At 39.2% G+C, this 15,603-nt stretch overlaps 1 protein-coding gene across 1 annotated transcript in view; it reads right to left on the bottom strand.

The window, feature by feature from the left end:
* Window positions 1-1,970: 1,970 nt before the first annotated feature.
* The window catches only part of CDH17 (cadherin 17), a 71,439-nt gene continuing 57,806 nt past the window's right edge, over window positions 1,971-15,603 (bottom strand). The window contains exons 14-18 of the mRNA XM_036065518.2: window positions 14,435-14,565; window positions 10,156-10,395; window positions 5,300-5,416; window positions 5,050-5,163; window positions 1,971-2,879 (exon numbers count right to left, since the gene is read on the bottom strand). Coding sequence (XP_035921411.1) covers window positions 2,779-2,879; window positions 5,050-5,163; window positions 5,300-5,416; window positions 10,156-10,395; window positions 14,435-14,565 — 703 coding nt within the window. The 3' untranslated portion in view covers window positions 1,971-2,778. The remainder of the gene's footprint in view (window positions 2,880-5,049; window positions 5,164-5,299; window positions 5,417-10,155; window positions 10,396-14,434; window positions 14,566-15,603) is intronic.

Raw genomic sequence — 15,603 nt, 5'->3', positions numbered from 1 at the left:
TCAAACACATCTGGATCTTGATACTCAACATCTTTTGAATTTTCTCCTCTTATCTCTTGACTCTACATGGTCCTCGTTCAGGGGCAGGCTCACCTTTTGTGGTGATCAGAATGCTCGAAGTTTACTTCCTACTAGTTTAGCAAATTCCACTTAAAGAGAGCTATTTTTAAGAGTTTCAACTAGAATTCTAGAAGTTTTAGTGAGATAAAGTGCCTATCTCTAAAGCTGGAAGAATGAGGAAACACAGGGGGTTGGGTCTGCCCAAAGAATATAGGTAGGTGAGGGGCGGAAGAAATGTTTCCCTGTGGAAATAGAACTATTAGAACTGGTAGAGGAAATGGATCCTGGCCAAACAATCTTTCTCACCACAGCATGGAAGTTTAGATGAGGTAATGACCTGGTCTCCTGTAGGAAATCAGAGAAGGTTTCCCAAAGGGACCAGCATTTAAACTGGTCTTTAAGACCTTAAGAATAGGTAAGATCTGGTTGTGGAAGGAATAGAAGGTTGAGAGAAAGGGCCCAGCCTGGAAAAAAAAAAAAAAAAGAGCAAGAAAAATATGAATACTAATCAAAGATTTTAGATGAGAAGGTTCTGTGTGATCAACCTATTATTAGGTGGTACAAATTGGTCCAGAGAGAATAACACTGAATTGAAGAAGGATAGACCCCTGAACCTACCTCAGCAGACTTGCCTTGGACTACTTTGGTCTTTCAATAATGATAATAGGATTTCTTGAAAATAATGCAATGATGCATTTTTCCGTGACATAAATGTCACATCATAGCCACTCTTGGGCAAAAACACACAAGTTAGGGGCGCTGGAGTGGCTCAGTCAGTTGGGTGTCCAACTCTTGGTTTTGGCTCAGGTCATGATCTCAGGGTCCTAAGATCAAGCCCCGTGTCAAGTTCCATGCTCAGCAGGGAATCTGCTTGGGATTCTCTCTCTCTCCCTCTCCCTGGACCCCTCCCCTGCTTGCCCGTATGTTCACTCTCTTTCTCTCTCTCTCAGATAAAAAAATCTTGGGGCACCTGGGTGGCTCAGTCAGTTGGGTGTCTGCCTTCGGCTCAGGTCATGATCTCAGGGTCCTGGGATCAAGCCCCACATCGGGCTCCCTGCTCAGCAGGGAGTCTGCCTCTCCCTCCCCTTCTGTTCCTCCCCTCTGTTTGTGTTCTCTCTCTCTCTCGAATAAATAAATAAAATCTTTTAAATAAATAAATAAAATAAAATAAATCTTTAAAAACAAGAGCACACAAGTAAAATACTTATTGAATTTACTGATAAAGTTAGACTATTCTTTGGGTTGGGGGTATAACTTGTGAAGTAAATTTGCTTTTGGTGCTCTTGGATTTTGGTTTTTTTGGGGGGGGATTTTTTTTTTATTTTGTCTTTTAATGTACAGTGAAACAAGGGGGAACCTTACCCATTATGAGGTTTTCAATGAGCCTCATGTGAAAAAACAGGTAAAAGAGTCTGAAGCACAAGATATTACACAAGAAAGCAATACTGAGGTCTTAGAGTTTGGATATTTTCTTTTGCTTTAATTTTTTGCCTATAAAAAATAATACAAGTCCACAAAAAGGATTATTTATGAAAAATAAAACTTCATGGCCTGCTTCAGCTACCATTGTAAGAGCACCTTTTCAGATACAAGTTCTTTTCCAGAAAACTCTTGAAAATTCTGAGAGGCTTTGTAATGTTGAATGTTTTCAAGGTTCAAAGCATGAGCCAGACAATAATAGTTCCAGACCTAAAAATGCTTCAAATATCTAAGGTTTTCTTATTCAAAATATCTGTCTTGAACCCAACCTATGGTCCTGAAAGCAGTGAACTTTTATTTTATTGTAGACTCCTCCTTACAGACTAACTCTACATGGGAGGCAATTCTGATCAAGGTTAAGTAATCATTGTTTACCAGATATTCCCTCAACAAATGCAAAGAACCAGGAAGCAGAGCCAAAGAGCCCAAGAAACAAAACCACAGTCAACATTTATTCTTGATTTTTGTCACTACTTTTTCCATGTATTCTTATTTTCTTTCACTGTTAAATATACAGCAACCAAAACTTTATTAACATACACATAAGGAAAACATGTGCAGAACATAAGCATAATAGGTAGTAAGTAAATCTGGTCAGTGGTTGGTTTCTGCACCAAAATTTATGGAAGTGGGCCTGTGTGTCCTGTGGTAGACTTGTGCCATATCCAAGTGGAAGAATCTCAAACGAAGAGCAATATGAGCCACAGTGAGTTAAAGAAGGCTAATAACACAAAATAGTTTCTGTTCACACCAAGGGACAAGGCTTCCATTTTATTTTTTTCTTGAGACTTAACTTTGTTCTTTTCTCTAACGAATGTTTTAAAATTAGTGCAATACCAACTGAGACATGAGGAAGGAGACACAGGATGGAATTAGAGAAAGTATAAATGGAATCCAGGAAGTTCTGTGGTGGATGACTGATAAATCTTGATAAGGAGAAAATGAACAGAATATTTCATCAGTCCGTCTTTCCCTAAAGGGAAAAAACACATACATTTTTTGTTTTGGATAAATAGCTAAAGCTTTTGCAGAGGGGAAAGTGTCATGGGAGAATGGGAAATGTCTCTAATGTCTATAGCATACAAAATATCAAAGAGTAATAAAATATTAAAGGGCAAGAGGGTATATCTGTAAAAAATTATAGTGCACATGCTGGATAAAAAAGTAAAATTATGGGATTAAGTGGCTGTGTTACTGAAATAGCACTCAGTACATAAACTCAAGCATTCCTTTTCAAATTCAGTTTTTCAGAGGTTGGGCTTCAGATGCCTGAGCACTTTGGACATTATCTTTGCCTTCATTCTTCTTTATTCGGATAAACACAACTGCTAAAATTATACCTAAAAGAGAAAATGCAGGGTCAAAGAGATGGAATCTTAAAATGTACTATCACATTCATTTATAAAGTAGTACTGTGGTAGGAAAAAATGACTCATGTGACTTCATTTCTTTCTGTGGTTCAACAAAGTTTTGTTGTCCTGGTGAATAAGGGATTCTAGGCATTGGCTTTCTTGGATTCGTAAACTTATCATTTATCTTGTTGTCAGTAAGTATGTATCAACTCCCAAATCACATCTAAGCTGGTGGATATCACTGGGTCTTTACCAAGGAATATAGGATCTAACGTATGCTGAAGACGAAGTGTATAAGCATCTGATAGAGTTCCTGATCTTTGGACATATTCAATAAATGTCCATTCCAGTCCTTCATCTTCTTTAGAGGAAATAGTCCAATCAGAACAACCAGAAAGCTGTTCTCTGACCTGTTCACCTACCTAAAACTCAGGTGTGTCCACACCAGATACCACATTTTCTTTGGTGCCTTCCTCATGGCTCCAGCTCCAGTAGACTCCCTAACCTTTCTGGTTTCTCTTATCTCTGAACTCCTACAAAATTACACTGTGCATTTTAGCACTAATTGTGTACTATAAACCAGATACCAATATGGAAAAGGGGAGTTGTTTGAAGGAAATTAACCTGGCAGTAAATTTACAGGAGGAATCATGGCAGAAAAGACTGGATGCTCAGAGACTGATTAAGAATCTTGCACTAAGGGGCGCCTGAGTGGCTCAGTCAGTTAAGCGTCTGTCTTTGGCTCAGGTCATGATCTCCAGGTCTTGGGATCAAGCCCCACTTAGCAGGGAGTCTGCTTCTGCCCCTCCCCCTGTTTGTGCTCTCTCTCTCTCTGTCTCTCTCTTTCTCTCTCTCAAATGAACAAATAAAATCTTTTAAAAAATAAAAAAAAAAGAATCTTGCACTTATCCCAACCCTATTTTGAAAAAAGTAAGGATATGAAACTGTAAGATCCTATTCCTTCTATCTTTAGATATCCCTAAACTCAACCAATCTTTAATGTGTGGCAAAAATTATGGGATTAAATTGTCATGGGAGAAAACTATTTGGTGCATAAGCTCAAAAATCCTTTTAAGATGGGAGGGCAGACAGAGTAAGAAAAGGCCTAGAAGGCAGAAGGGAGCTTAGTAAGTGAGTGAAAACTCAAAAGGCCAGCTCAATTAGTATGAAAGGTGTGTACCAGCCTGTGGTCAGGGATAAAAGATGATCCCCATGCACATGTCAGGATGGACTGTGGCTACGTCACAAAGGTCCTTCCCTGTCATGACAATGAGAAACTTGAATGGAATGCTATAAGGAAATGAGATCCCTTTTAGACCTGTGAATCAGAGTCCAATGTGACAGATTGGGTCGTGGCCGAAAAGACCAGATGCCAAGAGAACAATGAAGAATTCTTAGAAGAATCCCAGCCCTCCTTTTAAAAGAGAAAGGATGTGAAATAGTGTAAACCCCTTCAGTCAAGTGGATCTGACTTGATGAAGGATCTATCTTTAATATTTAACTTACGGTGAGGAAAACAGTTGAAAGAGGACGATTACCACAGTAAGCACTGAGCTTTTCACAAAAAAGAAGATGGCTAGAAATGGGGACTCTGCTATCTAGCTTGGCCAGGGGCCAAGGCAGAGTGAGGCCTGTGATAAGCTAGAATTGTTCTGGGGTAATAAAGAATCAGAGTCTACAGTCATGAAAATATGCAACATTTCAGTGAGCATCTCCCCTGGAAAGCTGATTCTACCTCTTCCAACAACGGTAGACTAGGCTGTGAGCTCTGTGAATGTAGGACCTGCTATGTCTTGCCCATCACTGTATCCCCCACATCGAGCACAGGGCCTGGCACATAGCAGGGGCACATCCCCTGCATTTCTTTCTCCTTCATCACAAAACCTCAGTAACGAGGCCCAAAATATAACAATTTATGCTTTAAAGCCTCTTGTGTTATATTTCCCAAACTAACCAACAAGGCAATGATAAGTAAAGGGTTGTACGAAGGCAGCAGTCCTCAACTGGGAAAGTCTCATAGTTTGCTAGTGATCTGTGTTCCTGGCTATTTCATAGATTGCCAGTGAGCAGCTATCAGACCAGCCCTGAAGAGAGACCCTGAGGTAAGGGTTTCAAAGGCCCAGAGCAGGAATCCTTGAATCTGAGAAATTATACTCACCAATAACCAAAAAGGTGGTCAGGAGTATACCAACTGCCATGCCCACGGTGGGCATTCCAGACTGGTGACCTGCTGGCCGGAAACAGCTTCCTTCCACACACTTGCAGAAAGTAACTGAAAAGCAGAGCAGTATTCAGTAAAATACATTTTCAAGTAAACAGTTGCAGAATTCTTTATCAAAGACAAAAATTCTCTCAAACTACCCATGGTGACAGACATTATCCCAAGTTGCCTGTGGGATAATACCTACCTGGTAAAGAGACTGTTCCTATCAAGGGTGGCCGACCACCATCATTGATGTGGATTGGAATGTTGTAAACTCTCTCCTCAAAGTTCGTGTGCCTGGTGGAAAGTTTGGCATGAGTTCCTGTCAGAATAGGGAAAAAAAATGAATGACATGAAAACACAACCTCAGAACTATGTATCAATGGGAATAAAGCTCATCTTTGCAGTACATACTAAGGTTGACCAGGAAAAGATTCGATGTAAGTATGAGTTAAACTACCCAAAGTATTACCACTCTACGTGTACTTTTCAGAATGTCAAACAGGATGCCAAAGCATCCTGTGATTTCTCGATCATGACTTCTCTGTAGAATGAATACTACTGAATATAGCTGGTTATCATTATTCCCTATCGCAATGTTTTTTTATAAAGTTAAACTGAATTAAACACTGAATTAGAAAGAGAAAAAATATTTGAAGAAATAATTGCCAACTGTTTTTCCAAATTTGATGACAACTTTAAATCCTCAGATCCAAGAAGATTAGTAAATCCCCAGAAAAAGAAAAACAAACAAAACTACACTAAGGCATGTAATAATCAAATTGCTTAAAACTAGTGGAAAAGAAAATCTTAAAAGCATCTGAAGAAAAAAACATTACATTTAAGGGAACAAAAAAGAACAATGCAATCCAAAACACAGTAAAAAAATATCTTTAAAGTACTGAGAGACAAAAGTCCCAATAAATTTAAAAGTATTCCAGTCAAATGTTCTCTGGTCACTATGAAATTAAGTTAGAAATCAATAATCAGAAAGATGTCGGAAATCCCCATATATTTGAAAACTATATAACACACTTCTAAATAACCCATGAGTCACAGAAGAAATGTAAAAGGAAATTAGAAAGTATTTTGAACTGAATGAAGATGAAAACACAATATATCAAACTTTGTGGAACACAGCTAACATGACACTAAGAGATAAATTTATTGCACCAAATGCCCATGTTAACAAAGCAAAAATTTCTAAATTAATTGCCGCAGCTTCCACTTAATAAAAATGGAACAAGAACAACAAATTAAATACAACATAAGAAGAATGAAGAAAATAATAAAGATCTGAGCACTGAAATACAAAACAAAAAATAGAGAAAAACCTATGAAATCAAAAGCTGGTTCTTTGAGAATATCAATAAAATTAATAACCTCTAGCCAGACTGATTTGGAAAAAAGAGACAATTTTCCAATATCAGAATGAGGTGATGATATCACTACATATTCTGTAGATATTAAAATAATAATAAAATAATATGGCAAATAACTTTGTGCCAATAAATTAGACAAATCAAATGAAATAGATAAATTATTTAAAAGATACAAACTAACAAGTTCAACCAACAAGAGATCTATAACTTAAATAGCCCTGTATCTATTAAAGAAATTGAATTTTTTTTTTTAAGATTTTATTTATTTATTTGACAGAGACAGCGAGAGAGGGAATACAAGCAGGGGGAGTGGGAGAGGGAGAGCAGGCTCCCGGCCGAGCAGGGAGCCCGATGCAGTGCTCGATCCCAGGACCCTGGGATCATGACCCGAGCCAAAGGCAGACACTTAACAACTGAGCCACTGAGGCACCCCGAAATTGAGTTTTTAATTAAAACTTCCTATAAAGACAGCTCTGGGTCCAGATGGCTTTACTGGTGAATTCTACAAAACTTTAAGAGAGAAATAAAAAACAATTTTACATAAACTCTTTCAGATAATTGAAGAAGTAGAATACTTCCTAACTCATTCTATGAGACCAGCATTACTCTGATACCAAAACCAGACAAAGACATTACAAGGAAAGAAAAATATAGACCAATATTCCTCAAGAATACAGATAGAGAAATCCTTAAAATTTTAGCAAATCAAATCTAACAATATATAAAAATGCTCATATTTCACCACCAACTAGGCATTATACCAAGAAGGGACTGGTTTAAGATCCAAAAGTTGATTGATATAATTCACCAATCAACAGACCAAAAAAAAAAAAAAAAAATCAACAATACAATCATCTCAATAGATGCAAAAGAGGTATATGAAAATTTTAGCATCCATTCCCAGTTTAAAAAAAGAAAGAAAGAAAACCCTCTCTGCAAGTTAGCAATAGGAGATAAATTCTTCAATCTGATAAAGGGCATGGACAAAAAAGCTACAGCAAACTTCATACTTAATGGTCAAAGACTGAATGCTTTCTCCCCATATTGGGTACAAGCCAGGTTATTTCTACTCTCACTACTTTCATTCAACATTCTACTGATAGTTTTAGCCAGTAATAAAAAGCAAGATAAAGAAATAAAAGGCATCCAGTTTGGAAAGGAAATTAAAATGTTACTATTCGCAGACAACAGGATTGCCCACATAGAAAATCTACGGAGTTGTAAAAAAAGGAAAAGAGAGAGCACAGCAAAGTGAGGTCAGCAGTGTCATAGGATATAAGATCAAAACACAAAAATAATTATTATATTCCCATATCCTGGAATTACTTAAAAATTAAAATTTTAAATGCCATTTAAGATAGCATCAAAAATATGAGATGCTTAGGGGAAATTTTGCAAGAACTATACACTGAAAATTAAAACACTTTGCTCAGAGAAATTAAGGAAGACCTAAATAAATGGAGATATATAGCATGTCCATGGGTTAGAAGATTCAGTTTTGTTAAGATGTCAATTCTCCCCCAAATTCAGCTATAGATTCACATGATCCCAAATCACAATCTCCACAGACTTTTTCGATAGAAATGGACAAGCAAAATTCTAAAATTTATATGGAATGCAAAAGACCTAGAATAGATGAAAAAATCTTGAAAAAGAACACAGTTGGAAAAATTACACTCTCTGATTTAAAGTTTTGTTATAGTGTAACAGTCATCAAAACAGTGTAATATTGGTATAAAGGTAGGCAAAGAGATGAGTGAAACAGAAAAGTCCAGAAATGGATCCGTATACATGTGGTCACTTGATCTTTGACAAAGCGGCCAAGACAATTCAATGTGAAAAGGGTATTTTCAATAAATAATGTCAGAACAATTAAATAGTCCTATTAAATACAATGAAACTTGACCTTAACTACATACCACATACAAAAATTAACTTGAAGGGCACCGGGGTGGCTCAGTCAGTTAAACATCCGACTCTTGATTTCGGCTTAGGTCATGATCTTAGGGTCATGAGATCCAGCCCCATGGTGGGCTCCATGCTCAGTGAGGAGTCTGCTTGAGATTCTCTCTCTCTCTCCCTCTGCCCCTCCCCCCCGAGTTTTCTCTCTCTCTAAAAATAATAAATAAATAAATTTAAAAAAAAAAAATTAACTTGAAACAGACCATGGTGCTAAATGTAAAAGCCGACACTATCAAACCTTTAGGGAGAAAAAATTAGAAAACTTTAGTAACCTTGGGTTTGGCAAAAATTTCTTAAATATTACACCAAAAAAGTCACAAATCACATAAAATTTAAAAATCAATAAATCAGATACCATAAAAAATTTTAAATTTGTTCTTCAAAAGGCGCTGTTACAAAATGAAAACACAAGCCATGTCCTGTGAGGAAGTATCTATTAACATATTATCTGACAGGGACGCCTGGGTGGCTCAGTCCTTAAGCGTCTGCCTTCGGCTCAGGTCATGATCCTTAGGTCCTGGGATCGAGTCCCACATCAGGCTCCCTGTTCAGCCAGGAGCCTGCTTCTCCCTCTCCCACTCTCCCCCTCCCCCTCACTCTCTCTCTGAAATAAAATAAATAAAATCTTAAAAAAAAAACAAAAACATATTATCTGACAAAGAATTTGTACCTTGGCTATAGAAAGAATGCTAGGAGTCAACCATGGAAACCAAACAGCCAAGTTTTTCAAATGGGCACAAAATTTGACCAGACGCTTCACCAGTGAAGATACATGGGTGGCAAATAAGCACATGGAAAGATGCTCAACACCATTAGTCTTTAGGGAAACATAAATTAAAACCAAAATGAAATGCTACTGCACTCTCACTAGAATGCCTAAAATCAAAAAGACTATGCATAGCAAGTGTTGGGGAGAACATTGAGCAACTAGACTTCTCATGCGCCCATAGGAATGGAAAATGTTACAAACTGGAAAACAATTTGCCATTTTCTTAAAAATTTAACCATGCAGCTACCATATGGCCCAACCATTCTACTGCTAGGGATTCAACCAAGAAAAATGAAAGCGTATGCTCTTACAAAATTCTTGTTCACAAATGCTTATAGCAGCTTTACTTGATGCTAGGTGAAAATAGCCAACAAAAAAGAATACATACTGTATTACTGTATCTAGATAAAATTCTTGAAAATGCAAACTAATCTATAGTGACAGAAAGCAGATCAGTGGTTACCTGAGGATAGGGGGTGGAGGATGGGCAGGGTGGGGTGGAAAATGGGATTTGCAACTGGAGCATGAAAAATCTTGGGGGGTGGTGTAAGTGTTCTTGTCCTTATTGTGCTGATGGCTTCAATGATATCTACATTTATCAATTTTTATGAAATTGTACACTTTAAATATGTGCTGCTTATTGGATGACAATTGTTATTTCAGTGAAGCTGTTTTTAAGAACCGTTATGAAATCTGTTTCTCAGCTGCCATTGGAAATTTTGCAAATGCTGTTCAAATTGTTCAATTATCCAATTGTCCAATGTACACTAAGGGGAATGCTGTGTGTTAATCTTTCCTCCCTCCAAAGCCCAGGGCTTTCTTCCCTCTGAAGAGCTCCTCTCTACAAGTTTTCTTTCAGAGCATGTACCTGCAGCATGGAAGAAAGGCAAATAAAAACTAATTTTAATCATTGATCAGTGTTTGTTTGATGTACTTTTGACAACTTACCATTGATTTTGGAAACTTGCCAGTCCTTTTGTACGATTTCACTGCCAAGAGAAAATTCAAACTGTGGACCCCGAAATGACTGCTGGTCATCATCAGTGGCCTCGAAAATGACACTTCCAGTTGTTTGGAGGGGATGGCACAGAAACAAGCCTGAGTCGTCCTTGGCTAGCCGAGGGGGGTTGTCGTTCACATCCCAGAGGGTCAGGTGGAAACTGGCTACGGAGCTCAGGGAGGAGCCACCTAAGGCAGTGAGCGATTGAAACATGGTATCAGCCCTCTCATTTTCCTCTTAATGGGAAAAAGATACTTCTTTTTCTTAAAAAAAAAAAAAAAAATACACACACACACACAGTTCAAGCAGTTGGGTATACTGAGGTAGTAGGAAGATAGCAAGATTTTAGAATCAGACCTGGTTTCATTTCCTGGTTAAAAAGTCTCAGTGATAATAATAATAACTAAGATTTATGTGCTAATATTTTTTTATTTAAATTTAAGTTAGTTAACAGATAGTGTAGTATTGGTTTCAGGAGTAGAATTTAGTGATTCATCAGTTACATACAACACCCAGTGCTCATCCCAACTAGTGCTCTCTTTAACGCCCATTTAGCCCATCCCCCCCCACCTCCCTTCCAGCAACACTCAGTTTGTTTCCTATAGTTAAGAGTCGTTTATGGTTTGCCTCCCTCTCTGTTTTAATTTACTTTGTTTTTCCTTCCCTTCCCCTATGTTCATCTGTTTTGTTTCCTAAATTCCACATATGAGGAAAATCATATGATATATGCCTTTGACTAACTTATTTCGCTTAGCATAATACCCTCTAGTTTCATCCATGTCATTGCAAATGGCAAGAATTCGTTCTTTTTGATGGCTGAGTGATATTCCGTTGTATATATCTATACCACATCTTCTTTATCAATTCGTCTGTCGATGGACATCTGGGCTCTTTCCATAATTTGGCTATTGTAGACATTGCTGCTATAAACATTAGGGTGCAGGTGCCCCTTTGAATCAGTACTTGTATATCCTTTGGATAAATACCTAGTAGTGCAATTGCCGGGTCATAGGGAAGTTCTATTTCTAACTTTTTGAGGACCCTCCATACTGTTTTCTAGAGTGGCTGCACCAGTTTGCATCCCCACCAACAGTGCAAAAACGCTCCCCTTTCTCAGCATCCTCACCAATACCTGTTGTTTTCTGAGTTGTTCATTTTAGCCATTCTGACAGGTGTGAGGTGGTATTGCATCGTGGTTTTGATTTGTATTTCCCTGATGCCGAGTGATGTTGAGCGTCTTTTCATGTGTCTGTTAGTCAGTTGTGTGTCTTCTTTGGAAGAATGTCTATTCATGTCTTCTGCCCATTTCTTAACTGGATTATTTATTTTTTGGGTGCATGTGTCCCTTTGAATCAGCACTTGTGTATCCTTTGGATAAATACCTAGTAGTGCAATTGCAATTGATTTTGATGAGTTCTTTATAGATTCTGGATACTAGCCCTTTATCCAATATGTCATTTACGAATATCTCCACCCACTCTGTAGGTTGCCTTTTAGTTTTGTTGATTGTTTCCTTCAATGCGCAGAAGCTTTTTATCTTGATGAAGTCCCAATAGTTCATTTTTGCCCTTGCTTCCCTTGCCTTTGGCGATGTTTCTAGGAAGAAGTTGCTGCGGCTGAGGTCGAAGAGGTTGCTGCCTGTGTTCTCCTCTAGGATTTTGATGGTTTCCTGTCTCACATTTAGGTCTTCCATCCCTTTTGAATTTGTTTTTGTGTATGATGTAAGAAAGTGGTCCAGTTTCATTCTTCTGCATGTGGCTGTCCAGTTTTCCCAGCACCATTTGTTGAAGAGACTGTCTTTTTTACGTTGGATATTCTTTCCTGCTTTGTTGAAGATTAGTTGACCATACAGTTGAGGGTCCGTTTCTGGGTTCTCTATTCTGTTCCATTGATCTATGTGTCTGTTTTTTGGGCCAGTACCATACTGTCTTGATGATGACAGCTTTGTAATAGAGCTTGAAGTCCAGAATCAAGATGCCTTCAGTTTTGTTGTTCTTTTTCAGGATTGCTTTGGCTATTTGGGGTCTTTTGTGGTTCCATACAAATTTTAGGATTGTTTGTCTAGTTCTGTGAAAAATGCTGGTGTTATTTTGATCAGGATTGCATTGAATGTGTAGATTGCTTTGGGTATACATTACTTCAAAACAACTCCGATGTGTGTTTACTGATGACAAGACTGAGGTTCAGAGAAGTTGTGTGACATCCCAAGGTCACACAGCAATAGAAAGGCTTCCACCCCAGGAAGTCTGACTCTAGAGCCCACAATTTCTCTTCAACACTGACCTAGGCATATTTGTTAAGTTTTCTACACATCATTTTTTCAGCTATAAGATATGTGACTTTGTGAGGATCCCACACGTAGTGTTTGTTGAAAATAGTAAAGGGCTCCACAAACGTTATTTACTATGATGTAGCGGTGAGAGATTTAAACTCTGTAGCCTTAACAGATGGTAGCTGTGTGATTGTGAGCAAGTTACTTAACTTCTCAGTGCCTTGACTTCCTCATCCATAAAATATGGTCAAGAATAGCACCTACCTATAGTGTTGTATGAGGATTAAGTTATTACACTAAGTGTTTAAAACCAGGGCTGCCAGTGCAATGTAAACACTGACTCTTCTCATTCTCCCTGACGTCAATCAGATACCGGTTCCACAGTTTCTGACCCCATCTTGTTTTAATTCCAGTGAACCTTGTCCTCTTGCTTTGCTTTTCAACTGTCTTCCATGGCCCTGACAACACATAACCAAAGGAGGAAAAGCCACGGTGCTCTTGAAGTCATTTCATCTATCTGCACCGTTTCAGAACCAACAAAGGGAACAGGGCTTGGGATCCTGGCTTTGATTCATGGAACTTCTAAAACGTGAGAGGTCTCTAGGACACATCCAAAGTGAAGTGTTGATCTCCACAGTATGTTGTAGTGGAATGTGAGGCATAAAGACTCAGCCAGAAACTTCCTACTGATTAATCGGGAGCTTTTAAATCAAGAGTTCAATGTATACAATGTGATAGTGGAATGTGCTCGTCCGGAAACAAGCAGGGGAGAGAGCGAGTCCCAATCCGCCTCAGCAAGGCGTGTCTGCTTGCACACAACTGTTCCAAATTTGGCACAGACTCCAGCATTTCTACCCTCATTGGCTTAACTTGACTGTGGCACTTTTGTTTTTCTTAATCCTTTCACATGCGGGGCCATTTTTATGATTCCCATCCACTGGAATGTTCCCCATTCCACCTCCCAATTCCTGGGCCTCACATTTAGAAGTTTATTTTTTTGGTCTAAAACTGTATTTATTTAGTCCTAATTTGTTCCATTCTCATTTTTCGGTAAACCGGGCAGATGTATTTGCTACTCAATTAGAGGTTTCAACCAGCATAAGATCAACAGAATTTCTACGCTAAGTTGGAAAATTCCATTTAAATGCAAAGAAACCTAATGTTTTAATCACCAGCCTTATCACTGGTAAGCATACTATTCCTATGGGTGTATGTTTATTTTAATTTTTCAAGTTCTCTGGAACTCCACATTCAAAGTCAGAGAGGAATATATATCACCATGACCAGATTAAGTGGGATGCAAGGACTACACAGGATGATTCAAACATCCTTGGTTTATCTATATAATAAGTCTTTCCTTTCAAAAGCTCACCCGATTTCAGCAAAACAGAGATACCCAGGGCCACCCAAACCTAGTGAATCAGAGTCTCCAGAGATGAACCCCTTGTATCTGATTGAACAAGCTCCCAGGTGATTCCGGCACATATGGAAGGTGAGAACATGGCATAAAACATTTTCTGTTTCAGAACGGATCAGCCCCGAGCCACTGCAATTTAAGGCTGAAGGAGCAAGTCATGGTCTAGGTCAGCAGGGCAGTGGTTTGGCCCTGCTCTCAGGAGAAACCCACAACCGCCTTGGAGGAAGGGGATGTAGTTCAGCAGAGATGCAGGAACCTTCCCCAAAGCTGTAGCCCCCACAGGAAACAAGAGCAACCGGAAAGAGCACCGCTGCAGCCCGGCCAGCCTGCAGGTGCACCCTTGCCGGAGAGATGCCGGTGGATCCCCCCCTGCACCAAGCCAGGAAGGTGTGAGCACTTCCCTCCCCTTCGGTACCTTTATCATCCTTCCACTAGAAGATATTCTGACAATCGGATCCAGTGAACTTTCCCACCCACCTCACCTTCCCTCCCATGTCTATCGGTGTAGCCCCTAATCATTCGTTACTTTTTTCCTCACCTATTTCGGTGGCCACCACTTGCACCCGATACACACTCTCAGCTTCCCTGTCGAGCCGAGCCACAGTAGAGATTTCACCCGTGACGGGGTCAATTTTAAGCCAGCCTCTGCCATTGTCTCTCAGGGAATAACTTCATAAGGCGAAAAGAGCAAAAGAAAACCCACATTACTCTGTGCGAAGATGCGAAGATAGTTTAAGATCATTATGCTGTTCTAAGAGCCTCATCCCTTGCATATCCCTTACGGCATATTTAAAGGATCATTATTTTATATTATTAATGCTTTACTTGCATACCGTCCACCTTCAAAAGGAGGATTTGCGCATCCTTACAGAATCGTAGTTATATTTGTTTTATTAAAAAAGGTATAGTCACAAACTCCAGAGGAAAAAAGTTAAACTTTCCTGGAAATCAAAGGATTCCAATTAAAACAACCTGGAAGCATCTTTGAAAACTGATTAGCCAACCACTCCCTCTAAGAAAACTCGGACACCCAGGGGTGGAGATGTTAGGTGAATGGGTGGATACTCAGAGGCTGCTCGTGGCACAGTGAATTAATTGCTCATTCTACAAACATCTACTGAGTGCTTAGCAAATATCGCGCATTAGAACAAGAGCGGAGATTACCCAAAAGGGGGGCGGGGAGCTCTTAAGCCAGTGGAAGAGACAGACACAGAAATAGATAGTTCCAATAAAATGTGGCAAATACAATGAGAGGGGCCCTGCGGTATCCCAGAGAAGTCTTTCTGAAGCCGGAGATGTTAACTAAGGCAAGAAAAAGAATGCTTCAAGAAGGAACAATGTGTGAGCTAGCGCAGAAGAGGCCGAGGACTAGCCTGGTGGTGTGGGGGAGTCGAGCATTCCAGCCGTGTTGGGATAAAAATGGGAAGCAGTGGATGGCAAAAGATGAAGCCAGGGAGGTGGAAAGAGCCAGATCATTGGAAGCAACGGGCAGCAACAGAATGCTGTTAAGCAGGAAAGTGTTCTAGTCATATTTGTGTTTTCAGTGGAACTCATTGGCAGGTGTACGAGAGATGAATCTGAGATAAGACTAGAACCACCAGAAAACCAATTAGTGCAGCCCTTTGGGAAGGAATACAACATAGCCATAAGGATGTCCATGTCTTCAGACCACAGAATACCACCTCTGGAAATTGTCCCCAAATAAAA

Source organism: Halichoerus grypus, chromosome 5 (genome assembly GCF_964656455.1).
Source record: "Halichoerus grypus chromosome 5, mHalGry1.hap1.1, whole genome shotgun sequence".
NCBI lineage: Eukaryota > Metazoa > Chordata > Mammalia > Carnivora > Phocidae > Halichoerus > Halichoerus grypus.
This window is presented reverse-complemented; position numbering and strand designations above follow the sequence as displayed.